At 44.0% G+C, this 26,017-nt stretch overlaps 2 protein-coding genes across 6 annotated transcripts in view; both read left to right on the forward strand.

Annotated features, from left to right (window-relative positions):
* The first annotated feature begins 120 nt into the window (after nucleotides 1-120).
* Nucleotides 121-7,346, forward strand: fbxo16 (F-box protein 16). 3 transcript variants are annotated; one of them, XM_058378883.1, is made up of 10 exons: nucleotides 121-313; nucleotides 425-488; nucleotides 2,256-2,372; nucleotides 2,473-2,508; nucleotides 2,616-2,822; nucleotides 3,715-3,879; nucleotides 4,070-4,320; nucleotides 4,531-4,633; nucleotides 5,597-5,819; nucleotides 6,730-7,346. In XM_058378883.1, the coding sequence occupies exons 3-10, from the start codon at nucleotides 2,280-2,282 to the stop codon at nucleotides 6,771-6,773; spliced, it is 1,122 nt and encodes a 373-aa protein (XP_058234866.1). In that variant the 5' UTR covers nucleotides 121-313; nucleotides 425-488; nucleotides 2,256-2,279; the 3' UTR covers nucleotides 6,774-7,346. The 3 variants fall into 3 exon arrangements, with proteins under 3 accessions (XP_058234866.1, XP_058234867.1, XP_058234868.1); XM_058378884.1 differs by lacking the exon at nucleotides 425-488 and having other exon boundaries at nucleotides 121-252; XM_058378885.1 differs by lacking the exons at nucleotides 5,597-5,819; nucleotides 6,730-7,346 and adding an exon at nucleotides 5,119-5,579.
* Nucleotides 7,347-7,818: 472 nt separating this feature from the next.
* Nucleotides 7,819-26,017, forward strand: part of fam49a (family with sequence similarity 49 member A) — a 33,619-nt gene continuing 15,420 nt past the window's right edge. For 2 of the 3 annotated variants that reach the window (XM_058379342.1, XM_058379341.1), the window contains exon 1: nucleotides 7,819-7,975. The gene's annotated coding sequence lies outside the window, so the exon portion shown is untranslated. The remainder of the gene's footprint in view (nucleotides 7,976-26,017) is intronic. The other variant, XM_058379343.1, reaches the window with a different exon arrangement.

The following is a 26,017-nucleotide window of genomic DNA, read 5'->3' on the forward strand; positions in this document are numbered from 1 at the left end:
CAAGATACCTGATAGACGTTACCTGATTGGGTCTATCATGTCGTGTCAATCTGAATGAAACAGCGGGGCTTGTATCAGTAGTAGTAGTAGTAGTAGTGGTAGTAGTAATAGTAATAGTAGTAGTAGTAGTAGTAGTAGTAGTAGTGGTAGTGGTGGTGGTGGTGGTGGTGGTGTAGTCGGTTGCTCGGAGCGGTGTAAAGAGGCGGCGCAAACAAACTCTATGGAAACCACTAAACTAAAAACCATTCAACGGTAAATACAGTTCATGACGCTTTATGACCTCTTCCTCGGCTTCTCTAGGCTAATACCGACGGTATGACATCTCCAGGTTGCTTTACCGGTACTGTAGAAGCTCGTGATGTTGGTTTTATATCTTTATTTTGTCTTTTATCTGGAATGTGTCATGTTATGCCACATTGCTCAGGTGCAGTAATGCAGTAGAACCTGCGCTGGACAACACCTGAGTATTAGGTTACTATACTGTACATGTAAGTATTATTTGGGTGTGTAACTTCAGTACTGTTGAAATTGAATACTCTTACCTAGTTATATTTACGTTAAAAAACAACTTCTTAGAGTTCTGTTTAGACCTTTAAAGTACTGATTAGAAATCACGGAGGTCTCTGAATTGTGCTAGTTTATCGCCGGACATGACTTTCTACATATTTATAACCCTTAGACCCTTTAGATGGTTTTACTACTTAATAGTGCATGTGTGAATTTGGACTTTTTTTCAGAATAAAACATAACCACGATACACTGGTCTAAATTTCCAAGCGGTTTTTAAAATGCTAACTAATTGTGTGGATTCTGGTATATTTTTTTACTTTTGAAATGTTACGTGAAAATGAAGTTACTGTAATGCTCTGATGTGATTGAGAGATCTTTTTCCTAAAAACTGCCTTAAACTGACTGTACTGAAATGTGGACACTGCACAAAAAAAGGTTACAATAGATTTATAATATAGAACTGAACATATTATTTATGTCAGAAACATATGAATGTGTAAAGGGAATATTCCTTACACTGACTAACCTATACTCTAGTTGATGTATTGTTCACACACTTGCTGTGTATCTTCTGTACATCCAAAATATTTTAAAAGGCCAAACACCCCATCTGTTAGGTTTCCAAGTGACCCTGTAAAATGTTTAGCGATGATCTGCACTCTAATGATTAAACACACTGATGAGCTTTGCTGTGACCTTTAGCTGTCATCATTAGCTGACTCGTCATGAGTTGTGTCTTAAACTGAAATGTTTCCAATTATCTTTAAAAAGTGTTTACTAATCTAGAAAATCCTGATGAACAGTCTACTAAACAGACCATTTGTTAGGTTTGAAGGTGGCATAGTAATTAATAAATAAATAAATAAATAAATAAAAACACAAGCTGTAAAAGGAAAATCAATTAGTGCTAGTGGTCAATAAATACACTTTATGAGACACTAGTTTGTTTAGTGGAGGTAGATGGATGTAAAAACATTTTAATTTCAGGATTGTGAAAAAAAAGCACCTATTAATTAAATGTGGCTCGTCTAAATGCCATCGTTCACCTCTCGGATATTTGTAATATTAGTTTGTAAAATTTTAGGAGGTTGGGGCTTTCTCTCCTGACCCCATGTGTACATCAAGTGACCACAAACTGACTCATGTCATGACTGCACCCTATGTGCACACCTGTGCAACATGATGTAGTTAGCTCTGTATTCCTCCGTGTGTGAGTGAATATGGATAATCCACAACACTACAGTGTGGAATTGAGTATACACACTCCTGGCCCTTCATCAGTAAAATGGTTTATTATGCTCGAGTAAACAACCTATAAAATGGTCTGTTTTGTAAGGTTTAAATTTGAAAAGGGACATTGACATAAGTTTTGCTAATTTGCTAACATTACCTGGATATTATTGACTAAGTTCACCTGTGATTTTTTTTTCTGATAATGTCAGGTTAGGCTAGCATCAGTTTCAGTCCCTCATGCTAATGACTAGGCAGAAAGTCAAATTGTAGTCAAAATCTTACAAAGATCAAATGATGTTTTCAGGCAAAATGCCATGCAACAAAAAAAATGAAATTTCACATTACTAACAAAAGTTACTTTTCACCTTTATAAGTAGCAGCTTATTTACATTCCCTTGAGAACATTTTGAGGCTGGATACGTCCACTTGTAATTGAGTATGATTTTGGCAGAGTGTCTATAGTTTAAATATCATTAAGTACTTAAGCACTTGTGCTACCTATTATTTTACAGGAGTGTGTTGTATGTGACACTGAAATGGCTTTCGCTCCTAAAGAAAAACTTGGTGGTAAGATGCAGACCAAGCGCAGCTCCTGGACACCGCTAAACCATCACCTGTCCAACAGCCAGGTACGCTCATCTGACAGCACCACACTTATTCTAGTCCTTCCTTTATGTAGCGGTGATGCACTCCAGATGTTAATCTTTTTGGGTTTGTTCAATATTACAGGTCTTTGAAGAGAGGAGAAATCTCGTTGGCAAGTGGGTGAGGAATAATATTCAGTACTCTGGCCTTTTGTACTTCATGTATAGACATACACACATCCACCACACTGTTTATTCACCTCACCACTATACTGATCTGTTTCCCAGTTTGATAAGTGGTCCGATAGCCAGAGGAAGCAGGTGCTACAGGACTTCTTTTCCCGTTGCTCCTCGGCCCAGATGAAGTATCTTAGACAGACTCTGTGCACTCAGGTGCCTGAGGAAGCACTGGACTTCACCAGTGTACTGCCCAGGGTCATATCTCTCTATGTCTTCTCCTTCCTCGACCCAAGAAGCCTCTGTAGATGTGCACAGGTAAGGAGCTTCACCCACACAGTTTTATTTTATCATTCAGTTTTCCCATGCTATTCTAGTTTTATATTGCTTATCCAATTCATACATATGTTATTAAAAATAATAATATTAAAAAGCATACTTGAATACTTATATAACTTTCTACTGCATGACATACAAATTTACACTTCTTTTATAAATATAAATGACAATAAAATGTCAATGGACTGCCCATGTATATGCCCAGGAATTGCAAGAGTAAAAAACATTAAACCTGAGGGGAAGTTTTTCACCTTTATTATTAAATTATATTATAATGTAAAAAAAAATATATAATATATATATAATCTTCTTTGCACTGATTTACTTAATATGTTTAATGATGGCTTTATTGACAACTGGTAAAGATTTAGGTGTAAAATAAATTATAAATGCATAAATAATGTAAATAAATATAAAAATCAGTAAAATAAATGTTGAAGATTTAAATGATAGAAAATATTTTTTTAAAATACAAATTTGCAATATTCTTGACAGTTTTTGACAAATTTATACTTGTATAATAATTATTGTATAATGTAGCTCATTGTGGAAGCTAAGGTGTTTAATAGAGTCTGCCATTTTATTTTATGTAAAAAAAAATTTTAATGTTTTTTATCAAAAATACTGATCACAAAACAGTATCAAAATACTGTTTAATTACAGTAATAGTCTCGAGTGATTTTGAGTACGATTGCATTCTTCTAACAGCCTTAAATCGACTGTCCATCAATGTGGGCATGTACACCTGAAAGGGTTCATACTGCTTTATGTTTCAGTTGTGAGTGACCCCCAGTGATGTCCTTCAGCACATTATTATTCATGTTTAACACAGAAACTAATGCTTGATCTACTTATTGTGAACCTCTCTAAGGTTAGCTGGCATTGGAAGAGCCTGGTGGAACTGGACCAACTCTGGATGCCAAAATGCCTGCGACTGGGATGGTGTATAACCTTCACACCTACACCATTTGAGCAAGGGGTGTGGAAGAGGCACTATCTAGAGACAGTGCAGGGGCTTCATGTCATCCGACCCCAGGTGAGACTCAACTTAGAAGCCATGCGTTGGAGACACAGTATAATTCTCAAGCTAGAAAATTGTAACTTAAGTCAATTTACTTAATATTTATTTATTTATGCAGAAATCATCAACGGTTCTTAAACTATAATTTTCTCTACAGCCAAACACTTCCATGTCCAATCATTGCTGTTTTGTTTTTTTCACACAGACTTTTGACAAGGAGGAATTTATCGTTCCTGAGGTGAAGATGATCAGCAGTGAATTTGAGGAGCCGACTCTGGAGAACGGAGAGCCGAGGCCCAGCGCCCTGAGTCAGCATGGGCGGAGTTTACTGGGTCGTGCCACGGTGACTTCACCAAAAGGACCTCCGCCGTGGAGAGACTCGGACAGACACCCAACTGACACCATACGCTTTAACTACTTAGACAACCTCGACCCAATCGAGCATGCAAGACAAGTGTAAGACACCGTCCTCAGTTCACTACACACACACACACACACACACACACTCACACACACACACAGTTTATCTTCCACTGCATACTTCACCCTCTATATTATTCTGATACAATCAAAAAATGTCCTTCTCTACAGTTTCTTGTGCATATGAATAGAGTTTATGTGTTTAGTGTGAACTGAGAAATGAAAACATCATGGATATTTTTGCAGACAAGCAAGAAGCAGAAGGATGAATCCCAACACAACACAAGAAAGCACAGAGAAGAAAGCTCTCTCTGCCTCATCATACAAACGGTGCAAGGCCAAGTCTATGGTGAGCTCCTGCAGTGGGAATTATTCTTCACTTATTCTTACCCAGGGCTTACTCTGAGCATGGAGTATACTGTATATTAAAGGAGCTATGTGTATGGAACAGATTTAATAATTAATGTTATAGTGGCATGCAGAGGCAGAGACACATTTTTCAATAAATTTGCCTTTGTGTGGAATAAAACATTATACACAGTTTATCATGGCATGATGCAGATCAGGGTTCCTCAAATCTTGCCCTAGAGGGTCAATCCACTGCAGAGTTTAGCTCCAACCCTGATCACACTCCTCTACCTGTGATTTTCTAATGATCCTGAAGACACTGATTAGCGTGCTCAGGTGTGTTGATTAAGGGTAGAGCTAAACTCTGCAGGAAAGTGGATCTAGTGGGCCAGATTTGAGGATCCCTGATTTAGATCATTAGATCACCTGTTCATAGAAAAAGTGTCTGCATTTTCTCTATTTTCTGTTTTTGTTTTTTGATTTTAGATAAATAATGAAGACACAGTAAACACCATGCAGCCTGTAAACATGTGGAGTAATGCAGTTTTTTATGCAACTCATTTTGATTAAAAAAAAAAACCTACATGGACATGAGCTGTAATATTCACCTTCATTTCAGAAAGAAATATTAACTAAAAGCTTTAATCAAAATGCATTTCTCAAAATAACAAGACAGCACTGTGTTAAAGTCCAGGCACAAATTTATTCTTATTCATAGATGATTTTATGACTTCTGCTTTATTGAGTCAATACTAAAACATTTCAGATTTCCAAACATTACCTTTCCAGCATTTTTTTTTCTTTATGTGGGTAAAGATATTACATAAGACACCACTTTTCAGACAAACGGCCACAAAGTCTGATTGAAAACATCTGATATTGGTCAGGATGTTTACAACATTAAGCGGTTGGTTAACCAATAAAGTCCTGAAGGTTAGAGTATTACAGCCTTGTTCTTTCTCAGATATTGTCATCACTGGACCTGAGTACAGACAGTAAGAGAAGGCAGAGCAGACCGCAGTGGGCCACGCAGAACACCATGCCATTCTCCAGTAAAGACCCGGAAGACAGGATCAGTACAGTCCAGTGGAACGCTGGGATACGGCCGGGTCCGGTGAGGAATCCGGTACCCAGGCTGACCGAGAAGAGTCTCCGAGCTTCATTAAGATCTCACAGAAGCACACCAAGTGAGGAATTTACGATGGATATTCATTTTATAATGTAGTTACGATCAACTTTGTTCAATTCATCTGGTTAATATGGGCTAGCAGAGATAAAGGGCACAGGAAATTCATGTAAAACTAAACCTCAGTTGTGTGCATACATTAACAAGTGGATTATTTATGACTGTTGGAACCAAAAAGAAAGTAAAAATAGATGAACCCAGACTGTAGAATCACAAAGCATGTCTTTGACAGTCATATCAATGTGTACATGTGGTGAAGTGACTCTGAAATTGCATGTGCATTTTTTTTTCTGCTACCGGTATAAAAAAATTCCTCAAATTTAATACTGTAAGCAGTTTTTACTGATATGATATGATGTATTATATATGATGTGATATGATACCGCAGTGGGCCATATCATATATCAGTGGTGTTATAATCTACACTGATCAGCTATAACATCTGACTCTTACCTGGGGAACACGTGGCACCAGGATGCACTATGGGAAGAAGGCGAGCCGGCGGAGGCAGTGTCATGCTTTGGACAGTGTTCTTCTGGGAAACCTTGGGTCCTGCCATCCATGTGGATGTTACTGTGACACGTACCACCTACCTAAGCATTGTTACAGACCATCTACACCCTTTCATGGAAAAGGATCTGCTGCTAACATCTTGGCCCCAGATACCACACCACACCTTCATGGATCTAGTGGAGTCCATGCCTCGATGTGTCAGGGCTGTTTTGGCATCAAAAGAAGGGGAACCAACACAAGTGGTCATAATGTTATGGCTGATCAGTGTATATAAAGATGGAGATCCTTGGAAAAGAACAGACACATCTGCATCATTGAGCAGTAATTTTTGTGTATAAATATATTAAACTATGGTACGGTTATCAGATGAATAAACAGTGTGCATTATTACCTTGCAGCACCGCTAGAGGATGAAGGACAGACGACCTGGACAGCAGCCTGAGATGAAAACCTGCACATCCTCGCCATCTGATGGAGCACAATGAAAACTGCACCAATGTACTGCTTTACCTCAGGAATGTCAATGTCATGTTGTATATGTCACACACACATATTCAACTAAGAGTTTAATCTCACACACACACACACACACACACTGGGAAATTGTATTAGTATAGTAGTGTTGTGATTTGTTTCTTTCAAAGTATTTTATTATTTTTTTTTTTAGAAAAATGCGATAATTGTTTTTTATTTATTTAATTATTTAATTGTTTTGTTTTCTACTGTGAATTTAACTGACATTACCTTAAATGACCACTAGGTTTCAGTACCGATCAACCCTCAACCTCATTTAGCGTGAATGACAAATTAAGAGCCCAGGTGCGGTTTATTCAGATTAGTGTTTTATTCTCCAAACCAGTAACAAGTCCAGCAAAACTGACAGTTTAATAATGCTACTAAATACAAGAGTGTGGCATTGTTAAATAAATAAATTCTACATGATGAAATTGTTCCTTCTGATATTAGAAATGTCTTTTATAAAAGTGTTCATTACATTTCCTAATAAAAGAGTGTTTATTACGTTTTCCTTTTAATAGAGTGTTTATTCCATTTCTTATTAAACGAGTGTGTATTATATTTCCTCATAAAAGAGTGTTTATAGGATATTATTGTTAAAAAAAAAATTATTAGACGTGTTTGGGAGTTTCGTGGGTGATTTATTATTAAAAAGCGAACACAAACCCAACCTTATCGCCGCCATCTTGAATCTCTCCTATTGTGTCAGTGGTCACTATTCTGGCTCGATCCCAAATTCAGAAAAAAACTGTCTTACGCTCCCTCGTGTGACGTCACTCAGGAAATACCAAAGCGCAGAAGCGGGGGGGGGGAAACGTCTCTTTCATAAAACACGGCATTAAAACGGCTCAAAGAGTTATTTACTCACTTTGTTAATTCATTTAAACCTGTGTTTTCGTGAAATAAAAATAGCGTACGGGAACAGATTGAGTACCATTTAAAAATAAAATGTAATCCGCCACACCCCTTCATCATGGACTGTCCTGAAAGTGAAGCGATAAGGGAAGGGTTGAGCTGGGATTTAGACAGGGCCGGTGTGTGTTAGAAAAATAGTTCAGTCAAGAGACTGAGAGCTATCAGTGGGGGAGAAAATCTCAGTCAGAGGCAGCGCTTGAGGGAGAAACACCCGTGAGTTTGTTTTCTTTTTCATGTTTGTTTGTTTTCTTTTTCATGTTTGTTTGTTTGTTTGTTGAACTTCCCGAGCTTACTTCTAGGCCTGTGCGTAGATAAGAGGCCGTGTGTGTGTGTGTGAGAGAGAGAGTGAGAGAGAGTGAGAGCTCACTGAGAGGTTTAGTAGGATCTCAATTTCCAGTTTAAATCATTTCCTTCACTCGGAGTTTTGTTCTGTGCGGAAACTGCTGTCTCTCTGCTCATAAAACCGCAGGAAGTCACACTCCTGCCGTGTAAATCTGAGGAGTGAGTGGCTGATGGAACTGAATTGAATAGAATTTAGTTGAAAACCCTTTCTCCTTTAGGTTGGCCTTTGAAGGTTTAAAAACAAAACAGACTCCTTTCAGTATTTCTGAGTTCCTATTTCGTAGCGTAGTGGTTAAGGCGTTGGACTACTGCTCAGAAGGTTGTGAGTTCAAGTCCCAGCTCCACCAAGCTGCCATGCTGGGCCCTTGAGCAAGGCCCTTAACTCTCAATTTGCTTTTATGCATAAAATAATATAAAATGTAAATCACTCTGGATAAGGGTGTCAGAATGCCGAATGCTAGAAACGTAAATGTAGTCTGTTTTTCTGCATTGTGATTTTATACTTTTGTTGCACAAATGAGGTTTTATAGCTCATGCTGGAGAAAATTAGAGAGAAAATGTTTTTTATTTCTTTGGAATAAATGATCAGGGCTTTTATTTCCTCATCATGACCTGAAGACTTGTTAATGAGATGTAAATAGAGCTGGATTGTATAAAGATGGGATGATGTCAGAAATCTGTTTCTCATAACAACCTCATGAAATGGAGTCTTTTCACTTTAGTGCTTTTGTTTATAAAGATATTTTTTCCATTGCCCTTTAGAAACAACTTTATCGTTGCAACGTACAGGTACATAGCATTGAAATGCCATAATATTCTGTAATATTCTTCAAGTCATATGTATTTTACTTAATACCCCAGTCCTGTATTATGAGTTCATTTCCAATCTAAAACCTGGCAGAGTTTTTCCCCCTCAGATTGATTGTTGTCTCTGGTCCTCAGTGATGTACAGCGACAGCTGCGGTGTGTTCAAACCTCTGGTCCTGTCAGAAAGACCTGGATCTGATTACAGCGCTGATGGACGGAGCTCTCTGTGGCTTCCTCATTGTTGTTGTTGTAGAGTTTTGAGATTGTTCACATGCAGAGTGTGTTCACACTTTCAATAATCTCAGATCATTGGGTTTTTTTTTTGGTGTGTGTAATCACTTAAAGACCTCAGACCCTACAAGCCAACTGTACTGAGATCAGATCTTCTGGTGAGTCATTTGTGGTTGATCTGCATGCTGTGAAAACAAACCCACTTTAAAGAGTAAGATCTTACAGGTTGCTGTAAATGCTAGATAGTCAGTATTTTAGTGGACAGGTGCTTGTGGGATGTCCAAATCCACATTTATTCCATCATAATGCACTTCACTCTTCTGTGAAGTTTTTCCACTAGATGTTGGAATGTGTCTGTGGGGATTAGTGATCATTCAGCTAGAAGAGCATTAGTGAGATCAGACACTGATGTTGTGAGTGTGAGGAGGTCTGGGGTTCAGTCACTGTCCCAGTTCAGTGGGGTTGAGTGAGGGCTCAGGGCAGGACACCCCAGTGCTTCCACTCCAACCCTAACACACCATGTCTTCATGGAGCTCTGTGCTTTATGCTCAGGAACAGGGTTTGAGTGTCTTTAGTTCCTCTTCACACCTGGTTTTAACATCTGTCCGGAGAGATCCTGTCGCTCTCATTCATTACATCTGTTTTCCACTTGTTTATTTTCAGGCAGAAATGTCATGGGAGTAGTATCTCATAAAGCTTCAAACCTAGTGATCACATGATCTAAGAAGCTTATCAGTAAACAAAAGAAGCCAATACAAGCAGATTCTTGTTACAGCGTCTTATTAGTCCATTATCGCTTCAGATGTGACATGTTCATATGCGTCTTACACCATTGCTGAGTGATCGATCACACCGGAAACATTGGACTCACATGTACTTAGTACTGAACGTTTAGCCAGTGAAGGGAAATTATGAAGCTACAGCAGACATTGTGGCAAAGGTGTAGGGAAGAACCACATATGGGTGTGATGTCCGGGTGTGCACAAACTTTTGGTGTTTCAGTTCGGTTCTGCTTTTTCTCTACATCTGAATCACAGCCACCATTCTGAACAACGCTATACATCATTCACGTTGATAAATGAGTCGTGGTGCGAACAAAAGAATTCTTATAAATAAAGCAGTGAGGTTGTTCACAGCCGGTTTAATTTCAGCTGCTTCATTTAAAAAGATGGCCACGTGAACAGACGTATGAAGTGAGCTGCACTTTGTCCTTTATGTCGGAGTTCTTCATCTTTACATATTTGGCAGATGATCATTTTTGTTTACCTGTAAGCGCAGTGGAGAAAAAGTGCTGATGAAAGAGCCGCGGAGGACAAAAAGAGCGAGACGGGTGTGAAATGTTGAAGTGAGTAGTATGACCTGTTAACATGCTTCACGTCTGACTGCGGTGTTTCTGTAACGGCGAAAACAGGATGCTGCTGGTTGGTGGTATTGTCACACTGATTGTTTTTCTCGCAGGCTGCAGCCTCTGAAGATCTAACCTGATAATTGACATGAGCAAATTTGTGGAGTTCAGACTTGAGGAATCGAGTATGGATGTGATTTTAATATGGATGATTTCAAGGAACGTTTCAGATCCCTGAGTAAATGAGGATGTCGGTGGTTATGTGAAGATCTTCACCAAGTGCTCGCCTGTTTACGTCGCATAGCTTTAATTTCTAATATTTACAAAGCAAAAAAGTTTTGCAAAGTAAAATTCCAGCAAAATGAGCATTTTATTTGGTGGGTTTTTATTTGTAGAGATGTTGGACAATAAGGTTTTTTTTATTTTTTATTTTTTAAACATTACAAATACTCCAGTGTTTCTGGTGTAGTGTAGATGAAATGTTGGAGATTTTAAGAGAAGTGTGTTTCTGTTTCTTCCTGCTAATAACCTTCTCGCTGTATAGCATTTATTTTAACATTTTATGGAAGTCATCTACACGCGTCAGCTAGTTTTCCTCCATGGGAAAGTCTTCAGGATGTTGTGGTTGATTGGAAACAAGGCGCATGTTCTTCTTTTTGTTTCAGTAAAAACAAGAGAAAGAACCAAGAAAAGTACAGCCGAAGCAGAAGTCGGAGCTCAGAATGACGTCACTTTCCACAATTTGACTACAAATTGGTGGACAAAAAAAACTTTTCTTCTGTTTCTTTTATTTCCAGTGGACTTCCCTCCTCACACTTCTGTATGATTTAACACATTGTTATGTCTGTATGTCCAGTGATCTAAAACAGAGTAGTTGCATTTAGTTGGTGTGTGTGTACTGCTGATGCTCTGAGCAGACATGCTGATTTCACACCACTTGCTGAACTCGAAGTTGAGGTCCTGAGTTCATAAGTAGGAATTCCTAGTAGAGAGTGGTTTTATTTGTTCTTTTTGTCTGGCCGGGGATCAGGAATTGTGACGTCTAGTTGAGCGCAGCATTGTTTCATTAGGTAAAGTGTAACCGTAAAAGGATAAAAAGTGTGGGGAAGTGACACTGCAGTCACAGTTCTGGCTTCAGGATCCAGTTGTAAATTTGCATGAAGAAAATTACAACTAGATTGTTTATCTCTTTAAAATAATTTTTTACAATCATAAACAATCTGATCCGTTCTGCATTTCTGTCTGTAAGAGATAAAAATGCTTCTAACATAGGTTTAATATTGTACTGGATAACAATGAATGAAAAACGGCCATTTCCTCATCACCTTCTGTCTGTCTGCTCTCTCTTTCTTTCTATCTGTCTGTCTGCGCTCTCTCTCTCTCTTCTGTTTCTAAATTCTCCTAAAATGTGATCGATTTGGTAAAGGATGATCGTAATGAACCCTGTAGTTTCTGAGACTCCATTTTAACTGTAATAGAGCTCCAAAGTGGGCTGAACTGCCTGTTCCTCAGGTACCGTATATCACAGGGATTCTCAGCTGGAGTCGTTTAAAAGATACTGAAGAACTCTTTGTAACTGTTATAATGTGCTCCTGTATCTCAAACGGGTGTGTAATAGAGTCCTCTGATTCCTACGATGTGCCTCGTGTATTCCAACAAACTTCAGATATTTGCATGGTGTCATGATGATGTCATGATCAATAAAACATGCAGTACACGGTGTCGCACTACCTCATCATTTATTTTCCTTTTTTTTTTATATATTTTTTTTCTGACGTCCGAAATCACGTTTTTAATGAAAGGCTGTTTTTAAAGTCGGACACAGCAGTGAGTCTGATACAAGGGTTCAGAGGAGTGACAAGATACATGACCTGTTATAACCACACAGTGTTTTTCAGAGCGGAGGAAAATGTGATCCAGGGGGGAAATTTTTCAAATTTCACACAAATGAATTCTGTTGCTTTTGGAAATTTTACAGCATTCCTTTTGTGAATTGCCGTGCCAGTCCAATAACGACGCAGCCGGACTCGGATCAGTGTGCTACAGTATCACACATTTCACTGTAGCACAGAGAGGAGTGCATTCTTAGCACTTCCTGTTGTCATTTCACTTTTCGGATACACATCCTGTGTGTGAGAGAGAAAGAGTATGACAGACGGACAGAGAGAGACTGAGAGAGGGAGACAGGCAGACAGACAGAGAGAGTGAGAGAGAAACAGACAGAGCAAAGGAGAGACAGACAGACAGGTGGATGGATGGACGAACGGACAGAGAGACAGATGGAAAGCGAGAGAGAGAGACAGACAGGCAGACAGAGATTGAGAGAGGCAGACAGAGATTGAGAGAGACAGACAGGCAGACAGAGATTGAGAGAGGCAGACAGATTGAGAGAGACGGACAGAAGGAGAGAGAGAGAGACAGACAAGTGGATGGATGGACAGAGAGAAAGAGAGAGGGAGAGCTGCATGCTGAGCTCATGCGTTTTGTCAGAGTACGTTGGCTCAGGTTCACGTGGTGATTGTAATATGAGGATTGTGTGTGTGTGTGTGTGTGTGTGTGTGTGTGTGCGCATGCTTGCCGTTATCTGTTGTGAGTGATGTGATCTTGCCGTACTCTCGGCGCTGACTCGGCAGCTGGCACGTGATTTTAATCTGTAGCTGTGACTTGTTTTTTTTTTTTCAGCAGCTGCTGGAAAGCTGAAGTTTACGATGTTTTTATGTCCGTGGGAACAGCTGGTGATCGCAGCAGGAAAATAATTCCTGACCGCACGGACACTGGGCTATAAAGTCGAGTTTAATTACAGAGTGTGGGAGTCAATAGGAACTTGGTGTTGGATTTGTTTATTACGTTTTATTTTATTTGAGAAGCAGGCAGGTTAAAGTCTAATGATTTTGAGAGATCGAGCTTCGGTTGTTGTGAAGGTGCGGCGGGGAATACAGAGGAAATGTGGAAAATATGTAGCTTGGCCTGAGCATGACTGTGTTAAAGCGGTACCAGTCATTATTTGTTAATTGACTAAAGACCTCTTAATTAATAATCATGTACTCAACATCTCATCTGTTTATTAAACTTTATTAAATCTGTATTAAATAATTTGCCTGATTTGTAGATTGATGGAATTGATAATAGAATAAAATGATGATAAAGGAATAATTGTTGTTGCTAAGATGAGTTAAGATCATTTATTAATGTTATAAGAAGATTATATTTTCAGAATAATAACTCATTGTATGAGAATAGTCTCTGTATAGATTATTTCTGCCTGAGAATATAAATAAAAGTTCTCGTCCAGTTATCTAATTGAGTCAGAGTACTACAGTAAATGATTATAGTTTAACTCTGAACTTTAACAGATAGTTCAGGAGGTTTTTTGCATGGCAACGCAGTGAGGGATCATGGGTAAAGATGAGATGCAGTGATGTGTTCAGTTGCAGTCCTTCAGTGTGTGCCATCGGTGAAAGCTGATTGGTTGACAGGGAGGCGTGTCTGATTGCGTGTACAGAACCATGATGATGAGATGCACACTTTTTTTGGGCGGTTTATCATTTGATGCTGCTGTAAAGAATAAAATGCTATCTGATGGCGCAGACTGTTAAAACGGATAAAAACTGAAACCTTGTAAAATCCTTAAAAATATTCATTAGTTCCTCACGTAGTCAGTTATAATTATAATACTCATTAGAGCTGCAGTGTATTACATGGCTTAGCAAAAAACCCGGTCATTACGGAGCGATGTGCTCAATTTGTGTTTGAAATATTTTCCTGTATGTCATGTCCTAGACACGCCCCATTGCCCCTTCACTCCGCCCACACCTCCGTCTGAAGCCCAGCGCAGCCACATCGTTCTCCTGCAGAACTTCAGAAAGGGACATCAAGAGACTTTTGATGTGTTTAATGATCTCTGACTTTAAGACTTCTAGTTCTTCTTTCTTCTTAGTGTTCTTTGTAGTTCTTTGTGTTGTGTGTTGCCACTGATCATAATAATAATAATAATAATAATAATAATAATAATAATAATAATAATAATAATAATAATAATAATGATAATGATCTGTCTCCTGCTTTGAAGGAAGGCAGTAAAACCAGAATAAATTCTGGCAGTACTTATCAGCATGTTTCTGAGCTTTTTACTGATGAAGGGCGAAGCAGAAGAGCTGGATGTAGCTTTAGCGACGTTGCTCCTGGATTCGTTTATAAACTCGATTGAATGGTACAAAACTCTTTGAATGGACGGTTTTACAAAGCAGCATCACACAATGCATCTAAACTTTTGCTACTTTCAGTTCTTTATTTGAGTATAGTGATGTTTTTCCTGCATGACTCAAATGACATCAGGAGTGTGCAGTGACTGTCTCTCACACACACACACACACACACACACACACACACACACACACACACACACAGTATAAGCTGGTGAACTCCTGGATGAGGAGAATGCTCCTGGTTTCCGTTCATGTCTGCAGTTTCTCGAGGACGGAGATGTGTGGAGAACCTCACACTGAACAGGAGATCAGAATAATCCAGAACACGAAACATTTTAGTAAAACCCTCTTGCCCACAGTAGGAGTGCTCTAACACTGAAAACAACAACATGAATGTGTTCAGTGAGACTTGAGAGAACGTAGAACAGACAGTTTATACAAAAAGAGTACAAAAAGTGATTTTATTGCTTATGCAAAATTTTTTCTAAACAATTTTCTAATCACTAGAAGACCTCAATGACAATCTAAATTATCATAAGAGTTTTGTTTTAATTAATTAATCCTGAGAGTGAAGATGATGACTGCTTTATGACAAGCTTTTGTCACAACCAATTGTCTCTGTGGATTTGCAGAAAGACAGACCTAAAGAGAGAGTGAGCAGACAGCTAGAGAGAGAGACAGAGAGAGGAGGGGGGAGAACAGATAGAACAGAGAGAGAGAGCAAACAGACAGCTAGAGAGAGAGCAGACAGCTAGAGAGAGAGGGCAGATAGAAAGAGAGAGAGCAGACAGACAGCTAGGGAGAGAGAGAGAGAGCAGACAGACAGCTAGGTAGAGAGAGCAGACAGAAAGAGAGAGCAGACAGACAGCTAGGAAGAGAGAGAGAGAGAGAGCAGACAGACAGCTAGGAAGAGAGGGAGAGCAAGAGCAGACAGACAGCTAGGAAGAGAGAGAGAGGGAGAGCAAGAGCAGACAGACAGCTAGGGAGAGGGAGAGCGAGAGCAGACAGACAGCTAGGGAGAGAGAGAGAGAGAGAGAGAGCAGACAGACAGCTAGGAAGAGAGGGAGAGCAAGAGCAGACAGACAGCTAGGAAGAGAGAGAGAGGGAGAGCAAGAGCAGACAGACAGCTAGGGAGAGGGAGAGCGAGAGCAGACAGACAGCTAGGGAGAGGGAGAGCGAGAGCAGACAGACAGCTAGGGAGAGAGAGAGGGAGAGCGAGAGCAGACAGACAGCTAGGGAGAGAGAGAGGGAGAGCGAGAGCAGACAGACAGCTAGGGAGAGAGAGAGAGGGAGAGCGAGAGCAGACAGACAGCTAGGGAGAGAGAGAGAGGGAGAGCGAGAGCAGACAGACAGCTAGGGAGAGAGAGAGAGGGAGAGCGAGAGCAGACAGACAGCTAGGGAGAGAGAGAGAGGGAGAGCGAGAGCAGACAGACAGCTAGGGAGAGAGAGAGAGGGAGAGCGAGAGCAGACAGACAGCTAGGGAGAGAGGGAGAGCGAGAGCAGACAGACAGCTAGGGAGAGAGGGAGAGCGAGAGCAGACAGACAGCTAGGGAGAGAGGGAGAGGGAGAGCGAGAGCAGACAGACAGCTAGGGAGAGAGGGAGAGGGAGAGCGAGAGCAGACAGACAGCTAGGGAGAGAGGGAGAGGGAGAGCGAGAGCAGACAGACAGCTAGGGAGAGAGGGAGAGCGAGAGCAGACAGACAGCTAGGGAGAGAGGGAGAGCGAGAGCAGACAGACAGCTAGGGAGAGAGGGAGAGGGAGAGGGAGAGCAGACAGACAGCTAGGGGGAGAGGGAGAGGGAGAGCAGACAGACAGCTAGGGAGAGAGGGAGAGGGAGAGCAGACAGACAGCTAGGGAGAGAGGGAGAGGGAGAGCAGACAGACAGCTAGGGAGAGAGGGAGAGGGAGAGCAGACAGACAGCTAGGGAGGGAGAGGGAGAGGGAGAGCAGACAGACAGCTAGGGAGAGAGGGAGAGGGAGAGGGAGAGCAGACAGACAGCTAGGGAGAGAGGGAGAGGGAGAGCAGACAGACAGCTAGGGAGAGAGGGAGAGGGAGAGCAGACAGACAGCTAGGGAGAGAGGGAGAGGGAGAGGGAGAGCAGACAGACAGCTAGGGAGAGAGGGAGAGGGAGAGGGAGAGCAGACAGACAGCTAGGGAGAGAGGGAGAGGGAGAGCAGACAGACAGCTAGGGAGAGAGGGAGAGGGAGAGCAGACAGACAGCTAGGGAGAGAGGGAGAGGGAGAGCAGACAGACAGCTAGGGAGAGAGGGAGAGGGAGAGGGAGAGCAGACAGACAGCTAGGGAGAGAGGGAGAGGGAGAGCAGACAGACAGCTAGGGAGAGAGGGAGAGGGAGAGGGAGAGCAGACAGACAGCTAGGGAGAGAGGGAGAGGGAGAGCGAGAGCAGACAGACAGCTAGGGAGGGAGAGGGAGAGGGAGAGCAGACAGACAGCTAGGGAGGGAGAGGGAGAGGGAGAGCAGACAGACAGCTAGGGAGGGAGAGGGAGAGGGAGAGCAGACAGACAGCTAGGGAGGGAGAGGGAGAGGGAGAGCAGACAGACAGCTAGGGAGAGAGGGAGAGGGAGAGCAGACAGACAGCTAGGGAGAGAGGGAGAGGGAGAGCAGACAGACAGCTAGGGAGAGAGGGAGAGAGAGAGAGGGAGAGCGAGAGCAGACAGACAGCTAGGGAGAGAGAGAGAGAGAGAGGGAGAGCGAGAGCAGACAGACAGCTAGGGAGAGAGAGAGAGAGAGGGAGAGCGAGAGCAGACAGACAGCTAGGGAGAGAGAGAGAGAGAGGGAGAGCGAGAGCAGACAGACAGCTAGGGAGAGAGAGAGAGAGAGGGAGAGCGAGAGCAGACAGACAGCTAGGGAGAGAGAGAGAGAGAGAGGGAGAGCGAGAGCAGACAGACAGCTAGGGAGAGAGAGAGAGAGAGGGAGAGCGAGAGCAGACAGACAGCTAGGGAGAGAGAGAGAGAGAGGGAGAGCGAGAGCAGACAGACAGCTAGGGAGAGAGAGAGAGAGAGGGAGAGCGAGAGCAGACAGACAGCTAGGGAGAGAGAGAGAGAGAGGGAGAGCGAGAGCAGACAGACAGCTAGGGAGAGAGAGAGAGAGAGGGAGAGCGAGAGCAGACAGACAGCTAGGGAGAGAGAGAGAGAGAGGGAGAGCGAGAGCAGACAGACAGCTAGGGAGAGAGAGAGAGAGAGGGAGAGCGAGAGCAGACAGACAGCTAGGGAGAGAGAGAGAGAGAGAGGGAGAGCGAGAGCAGACAGACAGCTAGGGAGAGAGAGAGAGAGAGAGGGAGAGCGAGAGCAGACAGACAGCTAGGGAGAGAGAGAGAGAGAGGGAGAGCGAGAGCAGACAGACAGCTAGGGAGAGAGAGAGAGAGAGGGAGAGCGAGAGCAGACAGACAGCTAGGGAGAGAGAGAGAGAGAGGGAGAGCGAGAGCAGACAGACAGCTAGGGAGAGAGAGAGAGAGAGAGAGAGAGAGGGAGAGCGAGAGCAGACAGACAGCTAGAGAGAGAGGGAGAGCGAGAGCAGACAGACAGCTAGAGAGAGAGGGAGAGCAGACAGACAGCTAGGGAGAGAGAGAGAGAGCGAGAGCAGACAGACAGCTAGAGAGAGAGGGAGAGCGAGAGCAGACAGACAGCTAGAGAGAGAGGGAGAGCGAGAGCAGACAGACAGCTAGAGAGAGAGGGAGAGCGAGAGCAGACAGACAGCTAGAGAGAGAGGGAGAGCGAGAGCAGACAGACAGCTAGAGAGAGAGGGAGAGCGAGAGCAGACAGACAGCTAGAGAGAGAGGGAGAGCGAGAGCAGACAGACAGCTAGAGAGAGAGGGAGAGCGAGAGCAGACAGACAGCTAGAGAGAGAGGGAGAGCGAGAGCAGACAGACAGCTAGAGAGAGAGGGAGAGCGAGAGCAGACAGACAGCTAGAGAGAGAGGGAGAGCGAGAGCAGACAGACAGCTAGAGAGAGAGGGAGAGCGAGAGCAGACAGACAGCTAGAGAGAGAGAGGAGAGCGAGAGCAGACAGACAGCTAGAGAGAGAGGGAGAGCGAGAGCAGACAGACAGCTAGAGAGAGAGGGAGAGCGAGAGCAGACAGACAGCTAGAGAGAGAGGGAGAGCGAGAGCAGACAGACAGCTAGAGAGAGAGGGAGAGCGAGAGCAGACAGACAGCTAGAGAGAGAGAGAGAGAGGGAGAGCGAGAGCAGACAGCTAGAGAGAGAGAGGGAGAGCGAGAGCAGACAGCTAGAGAGAGAGAGGGAGAGCGAGAGCAGACAGCTAGAGAGAGAGAGGGAGAGCGAGAGCAGACAGCTAGAGAGAGAGAGGGAGAGCGAGAGCAGACAGCTAGAGAGAGAGAGGGAGAGCGAGAGCAGACAGACAGCTAGGGAGAGAGAGAGAGGGAGGGAGAGCGAGAGCAGACGGAGAGAGAGAGAGAGAGAGAGAGAGAGAGGGAGAGCGAGAGCAGACGGAGAGAGAGAGAGAGGGAGAGCGAGAGCAGACAGACAGCTAGGGAGAGAGAGGGAGAGCGAGAGCAGACAGACAGCTAGGGAGAGAGAGGGAGAGCGAGAGCAGACAGACAGCTAGGGAGAGAGAGGGAGAGCGAGAGCAGACAGACAGCTAGGGAGAGAGAGGGAGAGCGAGAGCAGACAGACAGCTAGGGAGAGAGAGGGAGAGCGAGAGCAGACAGACAGCTAGAGAGAGAGGGAGAGCGAGAGCAGACAGACAGCTAGAGAGAGAGGGAGAGCGAGAGCAGACAGACAGCTAGAGAGAGAGGGAGAGCGAGAGCAGACAGACAGCTAAGAGAGAGGGAGAGCGAGAGCAGACAGACAGCTAGAGAGAGAGAGAGAGAGAGGGAGAGCAGAGCAGACAGCTAGAGAGAGAGAGAGGAGGCGAGAGCAGACAGCTAGAGAGAGAGAGGGGCGAGAGCAGACAGCTAGAGAGAGAGAGGGAGAGCGAGAGCAGACAGCTAGAGAGAGAGAGGGAGAGCGAGCAGACAGCTAGAGAGAGAGAGGGAGGCGAGAGCAGACAGCTAGAGAGAGAGAGGAGGAGAGCAGACAGCTAGAGAGAGAGGGAGAGCGAGAGCAGACAGCTAGAGAGAGAGAGGAGGAGAGCAGACAGCTAGAGAGAGAGAGGAGGCGAGAGCAGACAGCTAGAGAGAGAGAGGAGAGGAGAGCAGACAGCTAGAGAGAGAGGGAGAGCGAGAGCAGACAGCTAGAGAGAGAGGAGGCGAGAGCAGACAGCTAGAGAGAGAGAGAGGAGAGCGAGCAGACAGCTAGAGAGAGAGAGGAGGCGAGCAGACAGCTAGAGAGAGAGAGGGAGGCGAGAGCAGACAGCTAGAGAGAGAGAGGGAGGCGAGAGCAGACAGCTAGAGAGAGAGGAGAGCGAGAGCAGACAGACAGCTAGGGAGAGAGAGAGGAGGGAGAGAGAGGAGAGGCGAGAGCAGACAGCTAGAGAGAGAGGAGGCGAGAGCAGACAGCTAGAGAGAGAGAGGGAGAGCGAGAGCAGACAGCTAGAGAGAGAGGGAGGCGAGAGCAGACAGCTAGAGAGAGAGAGGGAGAGCGAGAGCAGACAGCTAGAGAGAGAGAGGAGAGCGAGAGCAGACAGACAGCTAGGAGAGAGAGAGAGAGGGAGAGCGAGAGCAGACAGAGAGAGAGAGAGAGAGGGAGAGCGAGAGCAGACAGACAGCTAGGGAGAGAGAGAGAGGCGAGAGCAGACAGACAGCTAGGGAGAGAGGGAGGCGAGAGCAGACAGACAGCTAGGAGAGAGAGAGGGAGAGCGAGAGCAGACAGACAGCTAGGAGAGAGAGAGGAGAGCGAGAGCAGACAGACAGCTAGGGAGAGAGAGAGAGGGAGGCGAGAGCAGACAGACAGCTAGGGAGAGAGAGAGAGAGGAGAGCGAGAGCAGACAGACAGCTAGGGAGAGAGAGAGGGAGAGCGAGAGCAGACAGACAGCTAGGGAGAGAGAGAGGAGCGAGAGCAGACAGACAGCTAGGGAGAGAGAGAGAGAGAGCGAGAGCAGACAGACAGCTAGGAGAGAGAGAGGAGAGCGAGAGCAGACAGACAGCTAGGGAGAGAGAGAGGAGAGCGAGAGCAGACAGACAGCTAGGAGAGAGAGAGAGGGAGGCGAGAGCAGACAGACAGCAGAGAGAGAGGGAGAGCGAGAGCAGACAGACAGCTAGGGAGAGAGAGAGGGAGAGCGAGAGCAGACAGACAGCTAGGGAGAGAGAGAGAGGAGGCGAGAGCAGACAGACAGCTAGGGAGAGAGAGAGAGGCGAGAGCAGACAGACAGCTAGGAGAGAGAGAGAGGGAGAGCGAGAGCAGACAGACAGCTAGGGAGAGAGAGAGGAGAGCGAGAGCAGACAGACAGCTAGGGAGAGAGAGAGAGGAGGCGAGAGCAGACAGACAGCTAGGAGAGAGGGAGGGAGAGCGAGAGCAGACAGACAGCTAGGGAGGGAGAGCGAGAGCAGACAGACAGCTAGGGAGGGAGAGGGAGGGAGAGCGAGAGCAGACAGACAGCTAGGGAGGGAGAGGGAGGGAGAGCGAGAGCAGACAGACAGCTAGGGAGGGAGAGGGAGGGAGAGCGAGAGCAGACAGACAGCGAGGGAGGGAGAGCGAGAGCAGACAGACAGCGAGGGAGGGAGAGCGAGAGCAGACAGACAGCGAGGGAGGGAGAGCGAGAGCAGACAGACAGCGAGGGAGGGAGAGCGAGAGCAGACAGACAGCGAGGGAGGGAGAGCGAGAGCAGACAGACAGCGAGGGAGGGAGAGCGAGAGCAGACAGACAGCTAGGGAGAGAGAGAGAGAGGGAGAGCGAGAGCAGACAGACAGCGAGGGAGGGAGAGCGAGAGCAGACAGACAGCGAGGGAGGGAGAGGGAGGGAGAGCGAGAGCAGACAGACAGCGAGGGAGAGCGAGAGCAGACAGACAGCTAGGGAGAGAGAGAGAGAGGGAGAGCGAGAGCAGACAGACAGCTAGGGAGAGAGAGAGAGGGAGAGCGAGAGCAGACACAGAGAGAGAGAGCAGACAGAAGTTGTTGAGGAAGTGGCTGTTTTAGCGCAGCTACTGTACAATGTAAGTGAGAATGGGAACTCGTCTCTCGGATGTTCCATGACATCACATCTATAAACTGTTGTGTGACGTGTTCGTTATTAAATGAAAAAATAAACATTGTGTTTGTTGGTAAACTGTTGTGCTACAGCTGGAATGTCACTCCTTAGTGCGCTGTTCTAGGGGAAAACACGCTATTTCTTTACACAAATCTGCTTTCAAACAGTTGAATGACTGTTTGGTTGAAACTGATGTCCTCGCTAATGCTAACACTAGCTAACATGTTAACTCTTGGTCAGGGGTGTCCAATCATATCCACAGAGGACCAGTGTGGGCGCAGGATTTCATACCAATCAAGCAGGAGCCACACCTGATTCCACCTGTTTAATTGACTGATCTTGGCTTTTAATAGACTCAGGTGTGGCTTCTGCTCGATTGGAATGAAAACCTGCTCCTACAGCGGCTTGTTTGTCAGGTTAGATCGATTACAGGTTCAGGAGATGCACTCCTGAATGAATATATATAAAATATATATTTATTTATATATATAAATAAATATATAAGTGTAAGAGCTCTTGACCTAAATCATCACTTGGATTGTAAAATATCAGCAGTGGATTAACATTAAGTTCTGTTTCAGTAGTTATATGACATGATAATACTCTGACTGCTGGAAGTCTAGCTCTGTGTTCTTGAACTCGGACCAGTCTAGAAGTCGGACTACAGACGTGTAAATGAAGATGCGAGGCCGCTGATCTCACTAAGATTTTCTTCCTTTCTTTATTTATTTAATGGAGAGGAACAGAGGCAGCAGTCAGTCAGAGGCTGATATTGTGGCAGGACTAACAGTGATGTCTCAGACGAGGCTTGCAGATCAGTGAAGACCCTCTGTCTTCTCCTCCACGCTGAGACACGGCGCTTTTTGTGCCTCGCTGCTTTTGAGATGCGTCGAGTTCACAATACAGAAGTGGCATTCAGAGCAGCGGCCATTCATAGGAGGAATTGTGTGCCTCTGACTCCTACACGTTTTTACGACGGGGCACAGAGACCCCTTCTGAATACCAGCACCAGCAGAACCCGGAGCAGCTACGCCCTGAAACCTCAATGCTGCTCAACTCCTCTAGTTTATTAAAACAAAACAATACTGCTAATGAAACTGAGGAGGAACTTAATGAACTCCACCTTTTGGGCTTGTGTTGGGTTTTTGTGGTCCTGCTTGTGTGCGTGTGAGAGAGCGAGAGAGAGATCCTGATTCACTTCACTGCTCTTTCGAGGGCTGTGATGTGGCACAAGAGGCAACACACGCTTTGTGGTTTTGGACTTGTTGCCCCTTGTTTGCCCCCACCTCCTGTGACCATATAGGGGCAAAACTGAGCCAGCTGCTCTGGACTCCATCCTGTTACTTCTCTTCAAACCTCGTCTTTGTAGACATTTTTGAAGCATTAAAAAAACATATTTTCTGATTGAATTTCTTTAATACATAAAATCCTTACTTGATACGAAACCAAACCCTTGAGTGTGAGATGATGCGGATTCACAGCCGACGTTTTCTTTAGAAATCTCTAAACTGTAAAATGTATTTCACATCGAAACCTTTTAAATCAAAGCAGCCCTAGAAAAAAAGTCAAGCTTCTTATATGCAAGCATTTCCAAAAATTTCTTTTCCTAATCTAATTCTATTTATTTGTTAAATTGTTTTTTCCAATATCTGAGTCACCGCTTCCAAAGAGACTCCGTATCCCACGTGAGCGTGCTGTGTCAAGCTTAAGTAGGTTTGTTTATTCTGATCGCACACACAGGAACTGGAATTAAACTACAACAGATCCAGAAATCAGGAAAAGTAAAGACAAACCAGTGGGTAAAAAGTGTTTAGTGCTGATCTGCAGTGGCTGTGTTGTGATACTGAAAGATTTCTCACACACTGTTATGCTCTGTTATTCAGAGCATTTTTCACTGACACCATTTGGTCGTCATTTTTTAACCGTTTGACTTTTATGGAATTTTGTGGGTGTGGCTAAACCTAATCACCGTGAACATGCTTGGAAAATTTACTGTCCATTTGGCATTTCTTCAGCGCACACACACACACACACACACACACACACACACACACACACACACACACACACACACGATGTAGAAAATCAGTGGTAGTGAAACTTCTGTAGATCTGATTTCAGTTTTACCCACAACACACACAGCTTCACCTCCAGATGGATGAACGAGGCTTGTTCCAGTCTCCTGTTCAGGACGTCACACTGCTCCGGGGTTCAGAAGCAGTTTGTTACACTTGCTAAAGAAAATTCACTAGTTTAGTAGAAAATCCAACATCAGGAAATCCCTGGGGAAAAGTGTGTGTGTGTGTGGATGTTTTAAATTCTTCAGTGTGCTCGAGGACATTCCCAGAAGTGTTGGTCTCCTTCTGTGAGAAGTCACTGTTTGCTCTTTATGAGCTGTGTAGAAGAGAGAAGTCTGAGTGTTTGGTGTCCGATGTAGAAAAGCTTTTATTTGTCTAGTTTGTTTCATGTTCTCTAGCTCCTCTCCTGTCGTCCATCTTTATTTCTGATAAAGACAGACAAATGCATAGAGATGGAAATGACCAAGTTATTCAGGAGGGATAAGTGTGACAGGTTTCAGATGTTGGTCAGATCTAGGTCTGATTTACTCTGTTTAAGTGTGGTGTTTTCTTTAAATGACTGCAGACTGTGTGGCAAGACTGGATTTTTGACCGCACATGACTGAGCACAATGCAATACCAACCAACCTTTTTGTTGTTTTGTTTTGTTTTTTTGTTTTTTTTTTAACATGGAGCTTAAGTACATTGTGCTGATGTTCTCAGAATGAAAAGATTGCAGCTTGTGTCTATTTTTGGCTTGTTGGTTAGATGATTGTGTAGAATGTTGTCCTGTTCCTGAGTCTGTTCTCAAATACAGCCTTTTACTGAAACTCTTCTCAGCGTGAGGTTCATCACGACTCTATAAAAAGCCTCACAGACCGAGGAGCTTTCACACTTTTCCCAGAGCGGTGATGCAAACTGTGGTGGTCCATCGCTGTTTAGATCTGACGTCATGTTCCCATGAGGAAAAAGCAGAATCGTTTATGGATGTCAAGTTTACACACCACACTCCTACAAGCTTGTAGTGGAAAACCGCAATTCAGTCCTCTGAGGCAAGTTCTGACTTTCTGGCAACATGTTGAACTTCAGGTCACTGAAATGCTTGAAACTTTACAATTTGAGAAAAATATACCATGGATTCTAACTTACTAATGTTGCGTCTTCTGCCTGTCTCTAAAGACTCAGTTTACGGGTTTTCATTTTCCTCTCTTTAATAAAAAAAAAAAATAAGAGAATAATTTCAATCAGTAGTGTTACTCCAGTACTTAAGTTCTCTACTTATTAGGTACTCTGAGGTCTCCCTTAGGTTCATCTCTGCAGAGTGCATCTCCTAAACGATATTATGCTGTTGGAAAGCAAGCATGTCCACCGTTTCATGTTTACGGAGAATAAGCACAAGTGCTATTATAATTTATAATTTCTGACCTCTGACCAGGAAAAACCAAAGAAAACCAACCCCTCATCTTAGATGGGAAGACAGTCCTTAGATCCCAAGCAGGAATTCTATGAGCTCAGGCAGTGATGTTGAATCAACATGGCTGCTCACAGCATCAGCTGTTAACACAGTAGCACATCTTTACCTGTAAATGAGTTACACAAGTGTGTGTATATACTAGGGATGCCACAATACTCAATATAATATTGAAGCGTTCGGTTCGACCCTCCACGGTTCAATACGCATATGTGAACCGCAGTTTTTCAGTTTTTCCATAAAACAATAATAACCATGTGTTTTACTCTCTGAACTGCCTGTTTGTGTTTGTCTCAGCGCGTAGACGTACAGTACAGGCAGACACGCCTCCCCGCGAGTAAATATCCAATCAGTGAGCGCTAAAGTTAGGGGCGGTAACTGTGCTTGCGATGCTGGTGTCAGATTTCACTCTAACCCTGGAGAGCGGTGAAGCGAGACAAATATGAGGAAGCAGCTCCGTCTTTCAGATCTGTGGTGTGGGAACATTTTGGATTTGTTGTTGACCATGATGGCGATGAAACAAAAATGCTAAACAAAAAAATGACTGTTTAAGCAGTTTTACTCACATGGAAATACTTCCAACATGACCACACATCTGCAGCTCCATCACCAGAGATATCACTGTGTGGAAGCAGGATGGCAGAGCAGGTAACACAGGAACCCAAAAAGCAACAGTCCCTAACTGATTCCTTCCAGC

Source organism: Hemibagrus wyckioides, linkage group LG25 (genome assembly GCF_019097595.1).
Source record: "Hemibagrus wyckioides isolate EC202008001 linkage group LG25, SWU_Hwy_1.0, whole genome shotgun sequence".
NCBI classification, from domain to species: Eukaryota; Metazoa; Chordata; class Actinopteri; order Siluriformes; family Bagridae; genus Hemibagrus; species Hemibagrus wyckioides.

Coding starts and splice junctions, on each gene's coding strand:
- fbxo16 (XM_058378883.1), top strand. CDS start 2,280: ATGGCTTTCGCTCCTAAAGAAAAACTTGGTGGTAAGATGCAGACCAAG. Junction 2,509..2,615: donor GAAATCTCGTTGGCAAGTGG/GTGAGGAATAAT, acceptor TCTGTTTCCCAG/TTTGATAAGTGGTCCGATAG. Junction 5,820..6,729: donor ATCTCACAGAAGCACACCAA/GTGAGGAATTTA, acceptor ATTACCTTGCAG/CACCGCTAGAGGATGAAGGA.